Source organism: Delphinus delphis, chromosome X (assembly GCF_949987515.2).
Source record: "Delphinus delphis chromosome X, mDelDel1.2, whole genome shotgun sequence".
Taxonomy (NCBI): domain Eukaryota; kingdom Metazoa; phylum Chordata; class Mammalia; order Artiodactyla; family Delphinidae; genus Delphinus; species Delphinus delphis.
In genome coordinates, this window is record NC_082704.1 from 97,631,006 (window position 1) to 97,653,704 (window position 22,699).

General features: G+C 41.2%; 1 protein-coding gene across 3 annotated transcripts in view; it reads right to left on the reverse strand.

Annotated features, from left to right (window-relative positions):
* DMD (dystrophin) overlaps positions 1–22,699 on the reverse strand; it is a 2,124,682-nt gene that overhangs the window by 213,246 nt on the left and 1,888,737 nt on the right. For all 3 annotated transcript variants that reach the window (XM_060001925.1, XM_060001919.1, XM_060001920.1), the window contains one exon: positions 194–254. In XM_060001925.1, the coding sequence (XP_059857908.1) occupies positions 194–254 (61 nt within the window). The remainder of the gene's footprint in view (positions 1–193; positions 255–22,699) is intronic.

Genomic DNA, 22,699 nt, shown 5'->3' on the forward strand with positions numbered 1-22,699 from the left:
GGCTACTCCCTGTAGCATCAGCAAGTTTTCAGTGGTAATTTTAGCATGAGTTACCTATCCAAGCTTCCTCGGGGAAGAAAGAACTAGGTATTGTAGGCCAGGCTACCGTCGAGTTTTAAAAATAAATTCATCTGTGAATATATATATTAGCCACAATAAATGCTTTTTTAAGAACATGATGCTTTCAACTTACTTGATATAGTAGGGCACTTTGTTTGGTGAGATGGCTCGCTCCCAGGGACCCTGGACAGAAGCTGAAAAAGTGGGGGAAAAAAAGGCAAGAGGTCAAGTTCATGCAAACAAGAAAGACAACATTAATCTCCAGAATTACAATTTTACACTGATATTGGTCTGTTTGTTCAGTTGCCCATGAAGACAGGACTGATTAACCTGCTGTTCTGATCCTAATCTAAGAAAAACTGAACTCATTCAGGCACAAAGATAAATGCAAAGAAAAAAAAAATCCACTGCTAAACCTACAGAGCAGGTAAGAGACTGAAAGAGTAAACTGACGGGTTTTCTCTTATGCGTCTCCATTGGGTACTTTTCTTATAATACTTCCTGTTGCTGTTTCTCAATATCTTTTATTATTTGATTGACTGGGTTTTATTAGTTTAGCAGCTGAAACACCCCTCTGTGATATATTTACATTCTAAGTTATTGAAGCTAAAGTACTCCACTTATCACTCTGATATGCTTGTTTTTCTCTTTATTTGGTTTAAACAGAATCCAGTTTCATTTACCGATTACATGTTTAACTGGTGCCTCAAAAATGTCAGCTGACCAGCGTGATCTTATTAGAAAAGATAACTGAAAGTGAGAGAATGGTACCCGCCACCACAGTGTAATAAAACTTTGGTGATGAGTGATGAATCCTATAAGTGAAATTAAATTTCCCATACTGGGAATTTGTTTCATAAGGACTTTACTGTGTATCAGTCAAAGCAGTCATCTTTAAACTGTGTTTTAAATGCTTAAGCTGTAGGGGTTTTTGTCTTTCCCAGAGTTGAAATACTTTGTATATACGGTTTAATATGATGGTGTTTTTTTGTTCCTTTAAGACAAAATAATCATGTTAGTAGACGCTATACCATTTCCTTAACAATAAAATCTTCCTCCTGAACAGCGTTTTAAGAAACTGGAGTTTTTGAGACATAGAATAGCATCAAGAATATAAATATAAGAAGCATTCTTATTATAACACCTAGCAATTTTATGTGTATGTCCCGTCTTTCCTGAATTTTCATCCTGCTTATAATTTGAAACACAGCTGATGTTGACCATTGTTTCCTCCTATGAAAAGCTCCCTTCTAAATTAGTCTCACAGTAAATTCACTCCACAGTGTATTAAGATGTAACAAAACATCAAAGCTAATATATCCTTGACGACACTGCATAATATGAAAGAAAAGCTTCTAATAAAACTTTGCCCACTGCCAGACAATTTAAGGGTAATGAAACTACAGATTCTTTGTTTTATAGAGAGTAATAGAGGGATCGAATCACCCAACCTTCAACCGGACATGCTGCTTTGTACCCTGGCGATATGTCATTTAAAAGATATAGAACGTGAATTTGTATTTAGCTACCTAATTGCACCTTTTCATTTTGGCAGATGGATTTCTAACATGGAGAAAAAAGACGTTTATCTGCTGTTTCGGAGGAGTCCCTTGCCTTCAAACTCTCTCTGTCCTTCTTTTTCTATTCTTGTCTCCTTTGCCTTTGTCATTCTCTGCCCAACTCTCCCCTTGTGTGTTTTTCTTCTCTAGGACACAGCTCTCTAGACCAGATTAGTTCACAGAGTAATAAGAGCTGATTTGAGGACTTAGGCTGAACTCTCTGAACTGCCTGGCAGAGTCTGATGTTATGGAAACCTAAAAACCCAAGCCCTCTGTAGCATGAGACATGGTGGAGAGCCAGAAATCATAGCTCCTGGTTGCTCAGTGGGCCCTCTTCCTAAAATCACGGCATTGCAGAAGGAAGAAGAGAACTACAGAGAGCATTTGGTCCAGTTCTCATTGGCTGTATTGCCAAGTCTATGAATGTCTAAACTGAGAAACAATGCTTATCCTTTTCTTAAAGGTCACTATGGGCTGAGCCCCACCATCTCTCTCGTTATCCTTCTCCAGTTCTTTATCATTCTAATGGTCCAGAAAGCCTTTCTGATTTGGAGGATGTTGAGTACGTCCTCTGGTAGCAGAAGAGTCTGTTCGTATTTCCTATATTACTTCTAGGCATCTCTCAGAGAGAAGTGGTCTACTGGCTGCCTGGTTGGCCCAGGGGGGTGCTCCGCCTGAGTGAAACAACCTTCAAGCAGAAACTCTAGCAAGAAATAGGAGAAAAGTGATGATGCCGCGCTGAGCTCATGACCAGACCTGTAGGTATCTATACTTGACTTTGCATTGTTAAACATTAAAAGGAAAAAAAAAATTCCCCCCGAAATGCCAGAGAAGTAGTCAGAATATGCTTGAACTAAAGAGCTGAATGGATTTAATTTTTAAAATTCCAAAAAATAAGTTCCAGGTCAATATGAAATTCTAAGCTTTTGTAACTGGAGTTCTTGTTAATTTTTATAGAGTATATTAATTGTATATGAAAATTGTTAATATTTTATTTTCTAATATAAGAGCCTTCTGCCTTTATGTGTAGCTATTAAACAGGACCGATAGTGAGATTCAGTGAATTTTTTGTGCTGAAAGATGTTTTTCCCCCTTTGATTCACAGTTTATAAATGCACCTAAGCAACTGCTTTGCAGCCATCATTTGAAGGTCTGAAATTTTACACTAAAAAATGTCCTTGAAGCAATAAAAAAAAGAAGAACCACAGCCTTCCCCCAGTCCTCCCCTGCCCCATCACTACCACAGACACACACACTGGAGCTACTTGCTTTAGAAATGACACACAATCGGACGACGGTTCTATGCGACTGGAATCAATGCTCCTTCTCAGGAGATTGTTAAACGGTTGTTGGGCAATTTCGCTTGGGGCTGCCAGATGATTCTGGTCTTGCATATATTCAAAAGTTGATCCAATATATGGTAACTCTCATAAGTGTGTCCCAGAATTATCATTTCATTTCTTGCAGGAATGCCAATGCCAACAACAGCTGTTTCTTATCTCAGTGTACCAGTGGAAGCCTGTCATCCGTCACAAAGCTCGCCTACGCGACAGACGCACATACGTCTCTTATGCCTGATGCGGCCATTTTTAGTAGCTCATCAAAAGCAGATTTACGGGCAAATAGTTTTTATGACACTATGCTGTCCTTTGGTATTTTCTTATACAGATGCTTCTATAACCGCTATATGTAATTCCAATGCAGCTTTGTGATTCAGATTCTCGAGTGTAAAAATCATCCATTATCATATGGCAAGAGCACCGTGGGGTACTGTCTGCTAAATTTAAATAGCAAACTACTTACTAGTTTATTTATTCCAAAACCAACCTCTGAATTTCCCCTTGCGTTACAGATGCAGTATGTTATTAACAGCAAGAAAGGATAGCACTTCTCCCTTCAAATGCTTTTCCTCCCTCGAGGTAACAGGATTCAATATTGTGCCCAAGGTATTTTTGAAAATCACAAACACAGGTTCCAGTGTTTAAGGGAAGTTCTTATTTCAACCGCTTTCTAATGCATGATGAACAGAATGGGCCAAGTGACGCACCCTGGTGTTAAGCCATGTTTTAATCGACACAGGGACCTAACCGGAAAATGAAGAAGAATGCTAATATCATTTAAACTGTGTTAAAAGAGCACTCTCTGGAATTCAGACTCTCATACATTCATTAATCTTTCTACTTTTTAAAAAAAAAATTAAATTTAATTTTATTTATTTTTTTATACAGCAGGTACTTATTAGTCATCAGTTTTATACCCATCAGTGTATACATGTCAATCCCAATCATGCAATTCATCCCACCACCGCCCCCACCACCCTTCCGCTCTCCCCCCCTCGGTGTCCATACGTTTGTTCTCTACATCTGTGTCTCAATATCTGCCCTACAAACCGGTTCATCAGTACCATTTTTCTACGTTCCACATGTATGCATTAATATACGATATTTGTTTTTCTCTTTCTGACTTACTTCACTCTGTATGACAGACACTAGGTCCATCCACCTCACTACAAATAACTCAATTTCGTTCCTTTTTATGGCTGAGTAATATTCCATTGTATATATGTACCACATCTTCTTTATCCATTCATCTGTCGATGGGCATTTAGGTTGTTTCCATGACCTGGCTATTGTACATAGTCCTGCAGTGAACATTGGGGTGCATGTGTCTTTTTGAATTATGGTTTCCTCTGAGTATATGCCCAGTAGTGGGATTGCTGGATCTTATGGTAATTCTATTTGTAGTTTTTTAAGAAACCTCCATACTGTTCTCCATAGTGGCTGTATCAATTTACATTCCCACCAACAGTGCAGGAGGGTTCCCTTTTCTCCACACCCTCTCCAGCATTTGTTTGTAGATTTTCTGATGATGCCCGTTCTAACTGGTGTGAGGTGATACCTCATGGTAGTTTTGATTTGCATTTCTCTAATAATTAGTGATGTTGAGCAGCTCTTCATGAGCTTCTTGGCCATCTGTATGTCTTCTTTGGAGAAATGTCTGTTTAGGTCTTCTGCCCATTTTTGGATTGGGTGGTTTGTTTTTTTTAATATTGAGCTGCATGAGCTGTTTATGTATTTCGGGGATTAATCCTTTGTCCGTGGTTTCGTTTGCAAATATTTTCTCCCATTCTGAGCATTGTCTTTTCGTCTTGTTTATGGTTTCCTTTGCTGTGCTAAAGCTTTTAAGTTTCATTAGGTCTCATTTGTTTATTTTTGTTTTTATTTCCACTACTCTAGGAAGTGGATCAAAACAGATCTTGCTGTGATTTATGTCACAGAGTGTTCTTCCTATGTTTTCCTCTAAGAGTTTTACAGTGTCTGGTCTTACATTTAGGTCTCCAATCCATTTTGAGTTTATTTTTGTGTATGTTGTTAGGGAGTGTTCTAATTTCATTCTTTTATATGTAGCTGTCCAGTTTTCCCAGCACCACTTATTGAAGAGACTGTCTTTTCTCCATTGTATATCCTTGCTTACTTTGTCATACATTAGTTGACCACAGGTGCATGGGTTTATCTCTGGTCTATCTTGTTCCATTGATCTATGTTTCTGTTTTTGTGCCAGTACCATACTGTCTTGATTACTGTAGCTTTGTAGTATAGTGTGAAGTCAAGGAGTCTGATTCCTCCAGCTCTGTTTTTTTTCCCTCTAGACTGCTTTGGCTATTTGGGGTCTTTTGTGTCTCCATACAAATTTTAAGATTTTTTTGTTCTAGTTCCATAAAAAATGCCATTGGTAATTTGATAGGGATTGCATTGAATCTGTAGATTGCTTTGGGTAGTATAGTCATTTTCACAATATTGATTCTTCCAATCCAAGAACATGATATATCTCTCCATGTGTTGGTCTCATCTTTAATTTCTTTCATCAGTGTCTTAGTTTTCTGCATACAGGTATTTTGTCTCCCTAGCTAGGTTTATTCCTAGGTATTTTATTCTTTTTGTTGCAATGGTAAATGGGAGCGTTTCCTTAATTTCCCTTTCAGATTTTTCATCATTAGTGTATAGGAATGCAAGAGATTTCTGTGCATTAATTTTGTATCCTGCAACTTTACCAAATTCACTGATTAGCTCTAGTAGTTTTCTGGTGGCATCTTTAGGATTCTCTATGTACAGTATCATGTCATCTGCAAACAGTGACAATTTTACTTCTTCTTTTCCAATTTGCATTCCTTTTATTTCTTTTTCTTCTCTGATTGCCATGGCTAGGACTTCCAAAACTATGTTGAATAATAGTGGTGAGACTGGAAATCCTTGTCTCGTTCCTGATCTTAGAGGAAATGGTTTCAGTTTTTTACCATCGAGAATGATGTTTGCTGTGGGTTTGCTGTATATGGCCTTTATTATGTTGACGTAGGCTCCTTCTACGCCCCCTTTCTGGAGAGTTTTTATCATAAATGGGTGTTGAATTTTGTCAAAAGCTTTTTCTGCATCTATTGAGATGATCATATGGTTTTCATTCTTCAATTTGTTAATATGGTTTATCACATCGATTGATTTACGTATATTGAAGAATCCTTGCATCCCTGGGATAAACCCCACTTGATCATGGTGTATGATCCTTTTAATGTCTTGTCGGATTCTGTTTGCCAGTATTTTGTTGAAGATTTCTTCAAATATTTTCTCGGGTCCTTTCTCTCTCTCTTTCTCCTTCTGGGACCCCTATAATGCAAATGTCATTGCATTTAATGTTGTCTCAGAGGTCTCTTAGGCTGTCTTCATTTCTTTTCATTCTTTTTTCTTTAGTCTGTTCTGCAGCAGTGAATTCCACCATTCTGTCTTCCAGGTCACTTATCTGTTCTTCTGCCTCAGTTGTTCTGCTACTGATTCCTTCTACTGTAGTTTTCTTTTCAGTTATTGTAATGTTCGTCTCTGTTTGTTTGTTCTTTACTTCTTCTATGTCTTTGTTAAACATTTCTTGCATCTTCTCGATCTTTGCCTCCATTCTTTTTCTGAGGTCCTGGATCATCTTCACTACCATCATTCTGAATTCTTTTTCTGGAAGGTTGCCTATCTCCACTTCATTTAGTTGTTTTTCTGGGGTTTTCTCTTGTTCCTTCATCTGGTACACAGCCCTCTGCCTTTTCATCTTGTCTATCTTTCTGTGAATGTGGTTTTTGTTCCACAGGCTGCAGGATTGTAGTTCTTCTTGCTTCTGCTGTCTACTTTTCTTATATTTGGTGGATTTGGAGTTTAATAACATACTTGGGTCAAAAGAAAGCGGGGGCAGTTTATAAACATAAATAAAATACAGCATTCACTGGGGACAACAGAGAAACCTCACCTACAGGGTTATGAAAAAGGCACTAGGGAGGATCAACTAGCCACTGGCACTTGGCTCCTCAGAAGTATGCAAATTCCAGGAATGGTTTTATGGACACAGTCTACCAAGATCGACTCTAGAGCAACGTTTCTCGACCTTTTGCCACTATGTGCCCCCTACTCCAGGTATCTTTTTAGACATTTTTGTTCCCGATCACCTTATGCCACAGATATACTGTACAGACATCTGTTTCTGTACTGTATGTATCTGTGCTCTACATATAAAGAGTAAGATTTTTACATCCCCCCACAAAACCAATTTTTGACCCCCTGGGGGCAATATCACTCCCGTTGAGAATTCTTGATCTAGAGGAAGTGATGGAGGGGGTGGGGGAGAAAGGAAAACCCCTTCTGTGCCTGTAACATGACCTCAACTAGCTTATTTGATACTGAATGACCTGTGAGGTGGGTATTATTATTATTTTATTTTGCAGATGATGAGTTAAGATCACATGGAATGATACATCTAACGTCACAAGTCGGTAAGTATTAGATCCTAGTTTTGGTTTATTACTCAAACTTAAGTCAGATGATTCAGGAAATGGAGAAAACAAACCTGTCGCCTGTCTACTCTGTACACTGTGTGTTTCTACTCTGTACACTCACTACACTGTGTGTTTCTTAATGTAATCCTTCCAAACACCCTCCGTGGTCACGCTATTCTATTGCTGCACATAAAGAAACTGATGCTCATAAATGATCAGTAAAGTAGCCCAGCTAGTAAACGCTCACACAGCTAGTAACGAGTGTATCCAGGATTGCCACCAGGTCTCCTCTTCCCTGGTAACAGAATTTCTAACTGCTGGGTACAGCAAGGTTCCCAAGGCTTATGAATGTCAGTTGAGGATATTCAGGTGAGGCTTCTGGGAAAGTTCTTTAAAGGTGGCTGACTAAATTGAAAGGCAGCTTCGCCCTTTTCCCATCCTCTTTCTTCCTGCCTTAGATGTCATGATGTCCAGAGCTATAGTAACCAGGAGAACAGAAGCCACCTTGGTTGCAGTTCCCCAGAAGTAGACAGAGACAAGGATATGAGTGCAATGAGTTTGAGCCATGATTTAGGGAAGCGCTGGTAGAAGAACCGGAAGTGAGACACAGAAGGGAGGAAAGCTGATAAAGTTTGCATTACTGCTTCGGACACCTGGGGCCCAGTGCAGCTGGGGCTTCAGTGTACAACGCACTGAAGAGTTATCCCTCGCATCCCCCAGGGGAACGGGGAACTTATCTACTATTGCTTGAGGGCTATTCCTGGAGTATGTGGAGTCTTTAACTCCCCGGCACTTCTGGCCTTCCCCTCGTGCTGATGAGCAGGTTTTGACGGCCAGAGAAGAAGGCCTTAAAGGCAGAGTCACGGGTATGTGTAGCTGCAAGCCTAGGCTTGGTGAGCCTGGGCATGGTGAATGCAAGAGGGGATATGGGCAGGACTCTGACAACTTATGCTTCAGGACCTATGCACTAAGAATGACTGAGGAAAGATGAGAAATCTGCCTTCCTGACGAATATGCAGTTATCATTCCGGTTTCTCTCTGGATTTCTATGTGAGAAACTTATAAACCCCTACTTTGTGTAAGCCATTGTTATTTGAGTTTTCTGTTACATTCAGGCAAAGCTGCTTCTAACTGAACCACTCTCACCCACTCAAACCATCTGTGGTTGCTCACATCATTCCCGGCTTACATTTTAAATGGCTGAATAGTATTCCATTGATGGAAGTACCATGATTTATTGAAGAAGTTCCCTCTCTGGGAATATTTAGGTTGTTTCCAGTTTTTCACTGGTATGAGTAAGGCTGCAATGAACATCTTTGTAGAGAAACCTTTGCACACATTTTTGTTCATTTTCTTAAGCAAAATTCCTAGAAGTATATTTACTTGATTCAAGGAGAGGAATATTTTAAAGGCATTTTATACAAATGACATTCTTGCCAACAGGAGTCTTTCTTTATTGATCAAGGTGGAAAGAGAAAACTCTACAGTCCACAGGTCAATGGCACTCAGTTGGTATAATTCTCAAGGCACGTTAGATATACTGCATGATACAGTGGACTATCTGAGAATGTGCCTTTCACATCCCCTCCTTCCATGATAGCTTATAAACGTTTTGAGCTCAGAAAGGCATTCAGCACAGTGGCTTTCTATCTCAAATCCCAACCTAGAGTCCTGAGGGGTATCTAGATCACTAAGGGTGTCCAGAACACATATTCAGAAGGACTGTATTTGAGTCCTGACTCCACCGTCATTGCACCATCTGAAGCAAGTTTTGTTTTCTCCCTGAGCCTTATTTTTCTTATATGCAAAATGGGAATAATGATATCTCCCCTACCGAAATGTTATCAGGATAAAATGAGAGAATGGATACAAAATTGCTTTGCAAAATGTTCATCACCATAAAAATCATGTTTGTAATCACATAGTTATGGGATGTTGTCTGAATGACAGTAATCCTGGAATCAAGCTCTCTGCCTCAACTGGGCAGCACTGGTCTTTAACCTTTGGATCCACTCTTAACGACTATTAATGTGCCTCATACAGTATAAAGTGTGGCAGAGAGAAATGCCTTTGAACATTGTCTAACTGCCTAGGCTTCTGGTACTTCTTTCTTCATCTCTGTCTGCTTAGACCAATGCCATCTGCCCAACAGAATCTTCATTCTTAGGTAGACCATTTGTGCACTATTCACCAGCGTGAATGATGAACAGATTAGTTCATATATGATACAATGGGAAATAGAGGGTCATAGAATATTTCATAATCAGAGCTTTCTGATGATGAAAAGATAAGAAGATGGTTCTTGTGGTGCTATACACAGTGGCTTAGAGGTAGGAGAGTGGAGTATGACAGGTAGTTCATAAGGGACTTTGGTGCCCAGTGAAAGAGAAATCATAGATGATTCTATACTTCTAAGACTTAGTAGGCAATTGGGAGTTTCACAGACAGGAAAAATAAACTGGGAGGTGAATTTCAGATAAATTATGTGTTTAGGTTAAAATATTTGTAACGTGGGCTTTTCACTGAAACTCAGTGAAAGAACAAGACTGTGAGTACTGTAGGTACTGTAAGACTGTAAATATGGTAGCTGAAGCTATAAAAATGGCTGGACTCTTTAAGGAAAGAAGGCTGTTAAGAGAACTGTACTCTGGGGAATGCACCAAAATGGTGGTGGCAATAGAAAAGCTGCAAAGAACTGCTGATGGGAATGTAAACTGATACAGCCACTATGGAGAACAATAGGGAGGTTCCTTAAAAAAACTAAAAATAGAACTACCATATGACCCAACAATCCCACTACTGGGCATATACCCTGAGAAAACCATAATTCAAAAAGAGTCACGTACCACAATGTTCATTGCAGCTCTATTTACAATAGCCAGGACATGGAAGCAACCTAAGTGTCCATCGACAGATGAATGGATAAAGAAGTTGTGGCACATATATACAATGGAATATTACTCAGCCATAAAGAGAAACTAAATGAGTTATTTGTAGTGAGGTGGATGGACCTAGAGTCTGTCCTACAGAGTGAAGTAAGTCAGAAAGAGAAAAACAAATCCCAAATGCTAACACATATATATGGGATGTAAAAAAAAAAAGTTTCTGACGAACCTAGGGGCTAGACAGGAATAAAGACGCAGACGTAGAGAATGGACTTGAGGACATGGAGAGGGGGAAGGGTAAGCTGGGACAAAGTGAGAGAGTGGCATGGACATATATACACTACCAAATGTAAAATAGCTAGTGGGAAGCAGCCGCATGACACAGGGAGATGAGCTCGGTGCTTTGTGACCACCTAGAGGGGTGGGATAGGGAGGGTGGGAGGGAGATGCAAGAGGGAGGGAATATGGGGATATATGTATACATATAGCTGATTCACTTTGTTATACAGCAGAAACTAATACAACATTGTAAAGCAATTATGCTTCAATAAAGATGTTTAAAAAATTAAAATAAAAAAGAGTGGTGAAGGCCAAACCAGATCATACAAGCTGATGGAGCAGGTAGCCAGAGGGGAAGTAGCAGGATTAGGTTCTAACCAAGCATTTGAGAAGCTGTGTATGCAGTGAGGATAACGTAAGTGCAGAGGGGGAGCTTCTGAGGGTTAGTCATGCCTCTCTCCTGTCCTGTAAAGCAGTCCATTTGATTCGTTTCTTTATGCAATTTGTTTAGGGTCTTCTTTATAATAATAAATTACATGAAACTTATTTCTACCTTTTTTTACGTCCTAAGGTCATAATCAAGATTATAATACAGTGTTTCAGTTTTCATGTAGTTATCAATGCCACATGTATATGTATATATGTCATTTTTCCTCACTGCAATTGCTTTCTGTACGATTTCTATTCTCTTTTGATGTGATCCATATAGTTCCTGTAGCAAGAGTAAGTTTTCTGTCATTTAAATGAAAGGCCAAGTTAAATTTAACACTTTCCAAAACATTAAAATAAGAATAGTATTTTATATGTCTATATCGTATATCAAAAGTAAAGATTCAATGAAAACTTTAAGATCACTTACTAAACTTTCAAAGATGGGCAGATTTTCCATAAAGATTTCAACAGCCAAGACAGATGGGCTACATTCCAGAGGGGAAGGTCACAGGAGTGATGAATGAGACCTCTAATGTCTGCCATAGCTGTGAAAATCTTTACGGCTAAGTAAAATTCCTCACGAATAACAACCTGTAAATATTATATGAGCTGTCAGACAGATAACACAGCTCAGAGACCATCGCGTACGGTGGACAGAATATCACACCATGGGATCTGTCATTTAGAATATCAGGCTGCCATTTGATCTGGGAAGTCAAGAGTTCACACTAAACTACTTGGCAAGGTGACTGAGTTGTGGAGATAATCACTATGTCTAATATCCAGCGCTGTTGGCTGCACAGTCCCACAAAGTCTAATAACCAATATTTGGTGACATTACTCGAGAGCAAAGCTCCTTCAAACTGACTCATACAAAACTCCAGGAACCTCACTGTGATTATTAAGACAGTAAGAGGGGCTTCCCTGGTGGCGCAGTGGTTGAGAGTCCACCTGCGGATGCACGGGACGCGGGTTCGTGCCCCAGTCCGGGAAGATCCCACATGCCGCGGAGCGGCTGGGCCCGTGAGCCGTGGCCGCAGAGCTTGCACGTCCGAAGCCTGTGCTCCGCAACGGGAGTGACTGCAACAGTGAGAGGCCTGCGTACCGCAAAAAAAAAAAAAAAAAAAAAAGACAGTAAGAAAAAAAATCAAGCCTCATAAGGCCCAACAGAGGAGGATAGGTGTGTATATAAATCGAGCCATGACTGACTCATGGAATTTCTGAATAATTTCTAACAGAATTGGCTGACTGTATTACGACAGAACTTTCCTCTGGGTAAAGGTGGCTACAGTCTTTAGGCCATCTGGGTTAGCTAGGTTACTAACAAATCAGCGCAACATTGCCAGGTGCGCTTAGTATCTCTCCAGATGTGCTTTTAAAAGACAGCAGGCAGACAACACCATTTGCTGAATGCTCTCTGTGTGAATGGTATTGTATTAGGCACCAGGGAAATTTCGAGGAAAGTAAAATTTGAAACCTGAGCCAGTAGGGAGCCACTCAGATATTAAAAACCAAATGACTATAGATGGGATGTATATCCATTTAGGAGGCAAGATAAGAGTGAGAAAGAGCTAAGAATATGATAGCAATAAAAGCAAGAAGAGGGTGGGAGAGAGTACATTTTGGCCTCAATTCTTTACTCCATTGTAAAAGAATTAAATATCTATACCTTAGTCAGAGCCACAGGGCTGGCACACTGTGCTTCCCAGCCCCTTGTCCTTGGGCTTGACCATATGATTTGCTTTGGCCAATGGGGCTTCAGCGGACATGATATGAACAGAAGCTTGTGCTCTTATGCTCTGGTGAGCTGCCATGAGCGCATGCCCCAGGTGGCCTCTGATCCTTCAGCCTGGGCCTCAAAACCCACCACATTTAGAGACAATCTGAACTGATCCAGCAGCCAACCTGTAGATCAAACCTAGCCCACCTGCAGCCTGAAGCAGAGCTCCCCAGTCAAACTATCTAGATCACCTGAACTATAGTTGACCTGTAGACCCGGAAGTATGACAATAGAAACTTTCCATTCTCATAGAGGAGGGCAAGGGCGAGAGGGCGAGAGAGCAAGGGAGGAAGAAGGGGAGGAGGAGGGAGGGGGAGAGGGTGCGGGAGAGAAGCAAGAACATCAGAGAGATTAAAGATTAGAAAAATAGGGGGCTTCCCTGGTGGCGCAGTGGTTGAGAGTCTGCCTGCCAATGCAGGGGACGCAGGTTCGTGCCCCGGTCCGGGAAGATCCCACATGCCGCGGGGCGGCTGGGCCCGTGAGCCATGGCCGCTGAGCCTGCACGTCCGGAGCCTGTGCTCTGCAACGGGAGAGGCCACGGCAGTGAGAGGCCGGCGTACCACAAAAAAAAAAAAGAGTAGAATAGAAAAATATTCGCAAGCCAAGTCTCCTCCAATTGTTACTAGCCACTTCCTCTACTATCGTCCAAAGAGTTAATGGGGATTATCCCCTTTAGTTAGTTAATGGGGATTATCCCCTTTAGTATATGCAGTTGAGACTTGTGGGTTGCCACCCACTAGTCCCTGGAACCCCTTCTCTGAAGCTGATAATCCGTAATGGTTACAAGCGTGAACTTGAATGTGTTATTAAGCTTCTCCCGTCTCAATTTTCCCTTCCGTGAAGTGGAGACAATAATATTCCTTAGTTTACAGGGTTGTTGTGAGGATTAAACAGGTTAACCCATGTGAGATGCTTTCCTCAGCGTTAAGAGCTCAATATTGTTTGTATTCCTATTCCCACCCCTATTATTATTATCATAATTAATGTAGTGAGTTATCAGGATACGTATTCTATTAACTAACTCACTGCCAGTGTGAGGAATCCCAGGGTAGCCAGGCAAACGAGAGAGACTCTATGGTCCTAGAGTTAAACAGACTGTTAACCACCAAGTCATGGGCCTAGGAAGCGACTCCGCTATATAATCCCTCTTCTTCCTTTCCCGGCCGTTTTCTGACTCTTCAAAAAAATTTTAGGCAGTTCTCATAGAGTAATAAAACTTGAAAGAAGACAAACCTTCCTTTGGGCATTCTGATGTTGGTGTCAACTACAAAAGTCAGCTGTGTTTTATCATTCTATATTAGTATTGCTTAGGAACTCAAAATGAGTAGGTAAGCATTTATAGAAAGAAATAAAACATTTCATTTTCAGTTCTATTTTCAGTTCTGAGTTTTAAATTAAATTTCACATTACCAAACTTACTATCTTCTTTTTTGTTCTATTTAACTTGGTGCAGGTGGTTCATGTTAGGGTGATTATCTGACCTGTTCTAAGACATAAGCCGTGTTGCCCTTTATTTTGCCCTAAGATAGCAAGGGTTCTAGTGAGCTTCTGTGTTGGGCTCCAGGAATAACCAAGGATTTGGTTTCAAAACCTTCCCTCTTCTCCTGACAGCTCTAAGGGATGCATCTGCTCCAGACTGCCTGGGCCAAGTCTTTTGAGTTAGTCTTTCTCTTGATAGCTGGCCTAGGTCAAGTTCTACAACACGAACTCTCACCTTTTACCTTTTGAGACTAAATCCCACTGTCCTTAACTCACATCATAAATGAGCTCATTCCATTCCATTCCATTCCTCTTCTACATTTTCTCCCAGACATTTCCTGCTCAGATTTTCTCTTTCAAGTCAAATTGCCCCCATGTTGACTAATCCTTCAATTATTCTCTCGTCTGCCTATTTCTAGCTCATTAAAACATTAGCACTCTCTAAAATCTATATTTATATTCATTATACATACATAAGAAATCCCTTTTCTGGACAAAAGGGCTATAAGGAGGCTACAGGTGAAATTGGAAAGGGGGATAGTCATCATATCAGAATGGATAAGGAGAAGGGAGAACCTGATTTTCATCACTGAATACATCCTGTGACTCTTGCTAAGTGAAATCAAGGGCCAAGTAATCAGAAACATCCTCTGCCAGATTCCTATCAGATGAAACAGTCTGCACCTTTTTTTTTTTTTTTTTTTTTTTTGCGGTACGCGGGCCTCTCACTGTTGTGGCCTCTCCCGTTGCGGAGCACAGGCTCCGGACGCGCAGGCTCAGCGGCCATGGCTCACGGGCCCAGCCGCTCCGCGGCATGTGGGATCTTCCCGGACCGGGGCACGAACCCCTGTCTCCTGCATCGGCAGGCGGACTCTCAATCACTGCGCCACCAGGGAAGGCCCTAGGCTTCTTTATTCTTCTTTATCAAACTGATCATGACCTGATTGCCTTCTCCTATTAAAATTCAAGCTCCATGAGAGAGATTTTCTTCTATTTACTACTGTTTCCCCAGTACCTAAAAAGAGTTTGACCTATATTGGTCATTGAATAGACATTTGTTAGTGACAAAAGGAATCAATTCTTAGCTGGCTGAAAATAAAGTGAAGCTCCTAACTTTTTTAGGACATTAGACTAAAGTTCTTTCCTATCATATTAGAGTGGGAATAATCCTTAGAGTGCACAGTTATTCATTCAATCAAGGCACATCCTGCATCTATCTGCAAGGTGTTAGATGCATGAAATTAAAAAAAAAGAGCATTGCATGTCCTTTACCCTTGTGGCGCTCACAGTCCAACCCGTTTCCTTTTATGATCTATTTTACTGAGTCTCCTTCATTTTAACCCTTGCCTGTCATTGGTATGTATCCTGCTGAGCTTTAGGTGTGGGGCAAGGGGCTGATGTAATTTTATGCTGTCCCGAAAGTCCTTACCCATTAACGGAGCTCATGAGGTCAGACACCTTAAACAATGATCATCACTACATACACTGGACAAAATCATCAACATCGTTATGAAAGCAAGAGTAAATCAAGTTACCCAGTGACTAGAATGAGTCTATTATAATGCTTCTTTTCTCAGATGCTTCTAAATGTCTGTCAGTTACATTGCTCTGTCACAGATTGGGTTCTCCAGGAAGCAGACGCTAAGACAAAGTTCAGAGAGCAGGGTATTTAGTACGTTGTGCCTTTGCGATCGACACCTATGGAAGGGAGAAGGAGGAAGCAGGAATGGCAACAGGGAGAAGTCAAACAAGGATGGGGGCCCAGTGACAGTCTCACTCAACCCCTCAGGGAGCTGCCCGTGGAAGGGGTGTGACCTTAGGCAAGGTAGCTGAGGCCATTCCCGAAGGGACAGACAACTGAAGGTTGTCTCTACATTCAAGGGGACCTACAAGTGCAGAAAAGGAGTCTCAAATGATTCCCAGACAGAGGGCATTCTACTTAGTGTTCCATGTGACCCTACTGCAGTGTCCCCAAACTGTCCAGGGGTTTGGTATACAGGAGTGGTCCTCAACCAGGGGCAATTCTGCCCTCGAGGAGACATCTGACAATATCTGGAGACATTTTTGGTTATCACAAATGAGGGAGAGTGGTACTGCTGGCATGCAGTGGGGTGAGGCCCGGGATGGTGCTGGACATCCTATAATGCACAGGACAGCCCCCACGATCAAGAATTGCCTGGCTTAAGATGCCACCAGTGCCCAGGTCAAAAAAGCCTGGTTACAGCCTGGCCTGGCTTATGAGATGCTCTTCACCCTAGATAGATAGTAAATAAGTGAACCAATCAGATGCTCTTTCTTAGAGAGCCTGATTGTAACACCCAGAGAGAAATTTAGATGGTAGAGAGGTGGGGAAGTTCGACAAAAGTCAGGGAGCTAAAGAAGAAAACAAGTGACAAGACAGTGGAAACTATGAGTAAGGAGAAGGTGGAGGGAAGAGAGCAGCTCCGCACTGAGAGCCTGAAGTCTACAGCAGCAGAGGCAAATACAGAGAGAAGCAAACACATGCTGCATGGCGAACGTTGTTCCCCATCCTTCCTTACGTTTCCATGTATCCTTAAAATGCCCCTCATCACCTAAGCCCATCCTTGTTCCTTCCAGCCTTAAGGAGACACAGCGCATTCCAAAGCACATCTGCAGTAGACTGAAATCAAGATGATTGTTACTGCTGATATCTGAAAGTATATTTAAAAATTCAAAAGGGTGGTTTTTTAAACCAGGAATAGTTTATGTAAGTCTACAAAAAAAACCAAAATGCCTTTTGTCCTCACCTCAAAGTTCTCACCAAAATGTATTTTCTAATCCCAAACTGGCTGTGTTCTGAAACTGGAAAACATCCAAAGAGAAGAAACAAGAGTAATGATTTTTGCCCACAGGGATGTGATTCCACCATTTCTGTTGTGCAAAGCTTTGTATTTTGGGACAGATGACAAAATGCTACCCTAGGCCAAACGCACAAATGCCTTCATTTTCTGGGGAGTGTAAAAATATACCTTTCAGAGCCAGCGTTCCCGTAAAACAGTGCCCATGTGTCAGGAAACTGATCCAGTGCTGTGATGCTGGTCTCCCTGCCCTAGGTCCTCATGAGGCCCAGAGGAATCTGTCATGATGAGGAAGATGAAATGGGAAAGAAACAGGTGCCTGCCTCATCTCTGCCATGCCACGAGGCTAATTTCCATGCAGGTATGCGATGAAGGAGAGGTGGTTGGTGACCAAGCTAAACTTCACCACTTAGCTCGAGGGCCAGATGATGCACAGGGTATCACAGTAGCTTCATGAAGCCTATAGGAGAGGTCCATGCTCTCGGTGTCCTGCTCAGATCCCTTCGCCCCAGCTGGCATACCCACCCCCAGCTGCTGTGAGCACTGGCTGCTGTGGGCCCACTGCCCCCAGCTCCAGGGTACCTCCCTCAGGGAAATGGAAACCGCCTCGCTGCCCACTACGCCCCAGAAATCCACGGCCAATGGCTGACTGACACGGGGGAGCAGAAAGCCCAGCTCCCTTGCCTCAAAATGGGGCCAACTGCGGGGGGCAATGCGTGCTCCAGAGTTCCTGGTGGGATCAGGCTGAAGGGAGCCTCCGCCTCCTTGCTTAGCCTGACTCCCTGGCCACTGTTCCCCCTACCTCATCCTGCTACCCTCCCTCCCCTTCACCTGAGAGATGCTCTCTCAACAGCTTACTTGTACAAGAAACCTTGCGTAGGGCTCTCCTTCTGTGGAAGGTTACCGAAGGCGAGGGTGGTCAACCATCCTCGTGAGCCCGGGACGGAGGGGGTTTCCTGGGACATGGGAGTTTAAGTGCTAAAAACAAGAACATCCCGGACAAACCAGGACAAATGCGCATCCTACCTCCGGCAGACAGATCTCTGGGTCCTGAGCTTCGCCTCCAGGGGCTTGGGTGCTCTGAATAACATAAATAAATTTGCTCCTGTGCTGGTAAACCAGCTGTGCCAAAATGAAAAAGCCAAGTCTTGATTTGCAGTATTTGCCAGTTTGGGAGGTGGGCGGAAACATTCCCACTATGGCCGATTTCAAGCTACCGAAGGTCAGTTTAACAACCAGCTCTCAATTCCTGTATATATAACACTCGGCTCTCTTGAGCTAGCAGAAGCCAGTTCAAGCGCACATATTCCCACAGCAGAGACTGAGAACTTTCCTAAGCTTCCTTCTGTGTTCAAATAAATGGGTATGTAGGGCCAATGATGCAAAAGTTTGTTACTAAGGATACTCTACAGCAAATAATTCTAAGCTCTAAACTGGAGAATATAAATTTGAGCTCAAGGCGAAAGGGCCGTAGAAATAGCTTTTGAGAAGAGAGTGTAATGATTATCACCGTGACTCCTTTTTGCAGGTATCTGAAAGGCTAACTTTGAATTTACGGAGGCGTTACCAGCGTCACAGATAGGTTAGACGGCATTTGTTCCAAATTCCCAACACTCAGGACAGCACGTGACTGCTGAAGAAATTGGCTCAAGTTGTTTAGCCCTGAGATTTTACCTGATGGCTTTAGGCTGAAAATCATCTCACATTGTACCTGCAAGCTTCTTCCTGACTTTTATCATGATGGCTTCTCTAAGCTGATCTGAGCTTTAAATTATGGGCCTACTCGAATTTCAAATTCATCCATCCCCTGAGGACAATGGTAGCACGGATCCCAGCACTGTTAAGTGAAACGTCAGCAATTATTAAGTGCGCTTAAAGTTTTTCCCCCTACCTTTTTTTAAGTGTGTGAGTGGAGGGACGTGGCGGTGAAGGTTTGGCAACTCTCAAGATGGAAACAAACTTTTCAGCCTTATGTAGCAAGGAGAAACCGTAAGCACTTGGGTTACTTTAACAAGAGGAAAAGAGTCAACCAGGGATTTGATTAAGGCAGTTAACATTATAAAGCCTGCAAGAAATAAGTGATCAGTTCTTTCTTTTTACAGTGTCTCATAATCTGAGAAATAGAAGATCACTCAGTGAAACCCACAGCTTTTAAATTCAGAATAAATAGTAAAAAGGAAATTCGTCTTCCGGAGTTCCACAGCCTTCAATAGAGTTTAATACTGCAAGAGGTCACTGGGTTAAGAGCTAGAGAACAAAAAGTTTTGCCTCTACTGTTTTTTTTCCATCATAAAAGAAATACATGCTTATTAGTAAAAACTCTTCAAAAGTAAGAAGAAAGTAAAACATAACAGCTGTTTCCATTTTGATTTAATTGATTTTCAGTCTTTTCTTTACGTGTACCTTTCTGCTGTTTATATTGTATTTTCTAATAGAGTTGTGATCATACTGTAATGTTGAAGACAGCTTTTTCCCTTAATATATTACATGGCACAGTAGACATTTAGAAAAAGGACTATGTAAAGTTATGGATGCTATCAGTCATTGCTGAAAGGCAACATAAGAGGTCAAATTATTTATTGAGTGTCTACTATGTGGTAGTCACTATGCTAAATTTCATGCTACTGTGTTTTAACAATGGGAGGAGGAAATTTACCTCTTCTTTTGGGTATAAGACATAATTCATTCTGTGAACGCTTTTACTGAACATTTACCAAGTACAGATACTGGGTTAGGTACTGGAGGATATAACTGTCAACAAGACTAAAATCATCCTGTCCTTATAGAGATTAGGATCTACTCATTGATTGCTTTTTTTTTTTTGGTGGTACGCGGGCCTCTCACTGCCGTGGCCTCTCCCGCTGCGGAGCACAGGCTCTAGACGCGCACCCTCAGCAGCCATGGCTCACGGGCCCAGCCGCTCCGCGGCATGTGGGACCTTCCAGGACCGGGGCACGAACCCGTGTCCCCTGCATTGGCAGGCGTACTCTCAACCACTGCGCCACCAGGGAAGCCCAGATTACTTTTTAAAATAGATTTTATTGATTGATTGATTGATTGGCTGTGTTGGGTCTTCGTTGCTGTGCGCGGGTTTTCTCTAGTTGTGGCAAGCGGGGGCTACTCTTCATTGTGGTGTGCGGGCTTCTCATTGCAGTGGCTTCTCTTGTTGCGGAGCACGGGCTCTAGGCACATGGGCTTCAGTAGTTGTGGCATGCAGGCTTCAGTAGTTGTGCCTCGTGGGCTCTAGAGCGCAGGCTCAGTAGTTGTGGCACACAGGCTTAGTTGCTCCGCGGCATGTGGGATCTTCCTCGACCAGGGCTCAAACCCATGTCCCCTGCATTGGCAGGTGGATTCTTAACCACTGCACCACCACGGAAGCCCCTACTCGTTGATTATTCACCTATTCATTAGTTACACAAGTAGCTGTTGAGCTCTTATAATATGCCAAACACTGCACTTTCAGATTAGAACCATGAAAAACATCTTCGGAAAGGAGAGGAACTACTTACACTGAGAATTAAATGCAAGGGAATGAATGCTACTTTTACGTCTAACACACTGAGAATTAAACGCAAGAGAATGAATGCTACTTTTATGTCTAGTTTGACTCTAATAGGCGGATACTAAGTTACACTACCAAGTTGATAGTAACGATACTAATAGCAAACACTTGTATGGCACTTATGTGCTAGGCACTGTTTTAAGTGTTTTACATATAATATAAACTATAAACATAGTGGAAGTTTGATCTTCACTATAAAACTATGACATAGTATCACCATATTTCATTGAATTGAAAACCCCTTTGGACATAAGGTATATTTTGATTTCTGTTAAAACATGGGTGGGGTATGTCAAATTTGATGAAATATGTTATTATTATCCCCATTTTACAGATGAGACAAAAAGAGATTAAGTATCTGAGCCAATATTTGACCCCAATTAATCTAGTTTCGGAGCCTGTACTTTTAACCAATATCCCATGTCATTGGTGGGATGACATTTGGCCCAGGGGCATCGAGAGAAAAATTCAGCCTCTATGAATCAACTTACTGTGGCCAGACCAAGAGAAATAGAAGAGAGAAAAATCTGTGGCAATATCGGATAGACTAGACAGTCGCTGGCCTGACTGCTAGTTCTTAATGGGTAAGGCAATGCGAGGTGTGGCACGGAAGTCCAGAAACTGGGTTCTAGTCCCAGATTTATTATAACCATCTGTATGATCTCGATTATGTCATTTGGTCTCTCTGCCTCTATTTTATCATCTGTGAAGTAAGGGCAGGGCTAGAGTTCTTCAGTACCCCTCAAATTTTTTTTATTGCAATCCACAGAAGGAATACATTTTACATTGTAACGTAGTATACAGAGACAGACACACACACCTAACTGAAATCAAAGTGTCAAAATGATACTTAACCTTGCTTGTGTAATGTACTCTAATTTTCTATTTTCTAATCTGTTCCATTTCATTCCATTAAAAAATTGCTGGTTGCAAGTCATTACACTGATTGCAGAATTCACTAATGAGTACTTTGAAAACAGTTCATATAGATACTCTCTAAGCTTCTCTCCAGTTAGGAAATTCCACAGCACAGGGGGACTCCTGGGGTGGGCCTCAGAGCTAGAAACCCCAGGAAATAAAGAGTTGACCTTTCTGCCTTATAAATACTCATTTTCTTTTCAATTGGATCGTGTTTTTACTACCTTCAGCAGAAAGTTCTCATTATTAAACTATCTGGCAAATATCACTTTAGGGCAAAGATTCCCATAGTATGTTCCACAGCATGTTTAGTGAGAAATTAATTGGTATGCCTGAAAAAGGTTTCCGTAGTCACATAAGTAGGATGTAAGAGTCACTGACACTGTGCTCCTCTTAGAGTTTCAATGTATATTAAAAGCTACAAGAATTCCAACAGGAAAGAAATTTGCTTACATTTATAACCTAGTGATTTTCCAATCTTATTGACCCCAGAACTATTTTTTCAAGGGAGAGTTATTAACATCATACAGTACATTAATGTTCTGAGAAACTTGGCTTGGGAAATGGCCCTTCAGGGAATTCTAGAACTTGTGAAATATTAAGACAAATATAAGTTCTTTCTACTGTTACAGAAAGATTTCTACCTTTACTCAAATACATAGTTACCCTTCTTGGTGAGAAAAGTAAAATTTAGAACAGAAGCCCAGAGAATTGAGAAAATAGCCAGAAAAAAAAGTGTTGAATTCTTTTTTAAAAAAGTTCCTAAATTCTTGAAAATAACAAAAGACGGACAATTTTCAGACTACTAAGCTAGTGAATACTGTAGTACATTTTTGATCATTGACATATGAATATATTTTTAAAATATATAAAATTTTAAGGATAAATATATTTTAAAATCACACTATTAGAATTTCTCCTTTTTCTTGGTTTACGTTGCAGAAGTCAATCAGAAGTAGTAGAATATTAAAGCTACAATTAAAGGCAAGTAGTATCTATCAATAGATAAAGGTCGTATTTTACCTATATTTTCTCTTCTCATTTTTCTCTCAGATCTAAGATAAAAGAAACAGCTTCTTTAACAAGTAGAGATTGGGCCACCAAGAAGAAACAGTGAATACTT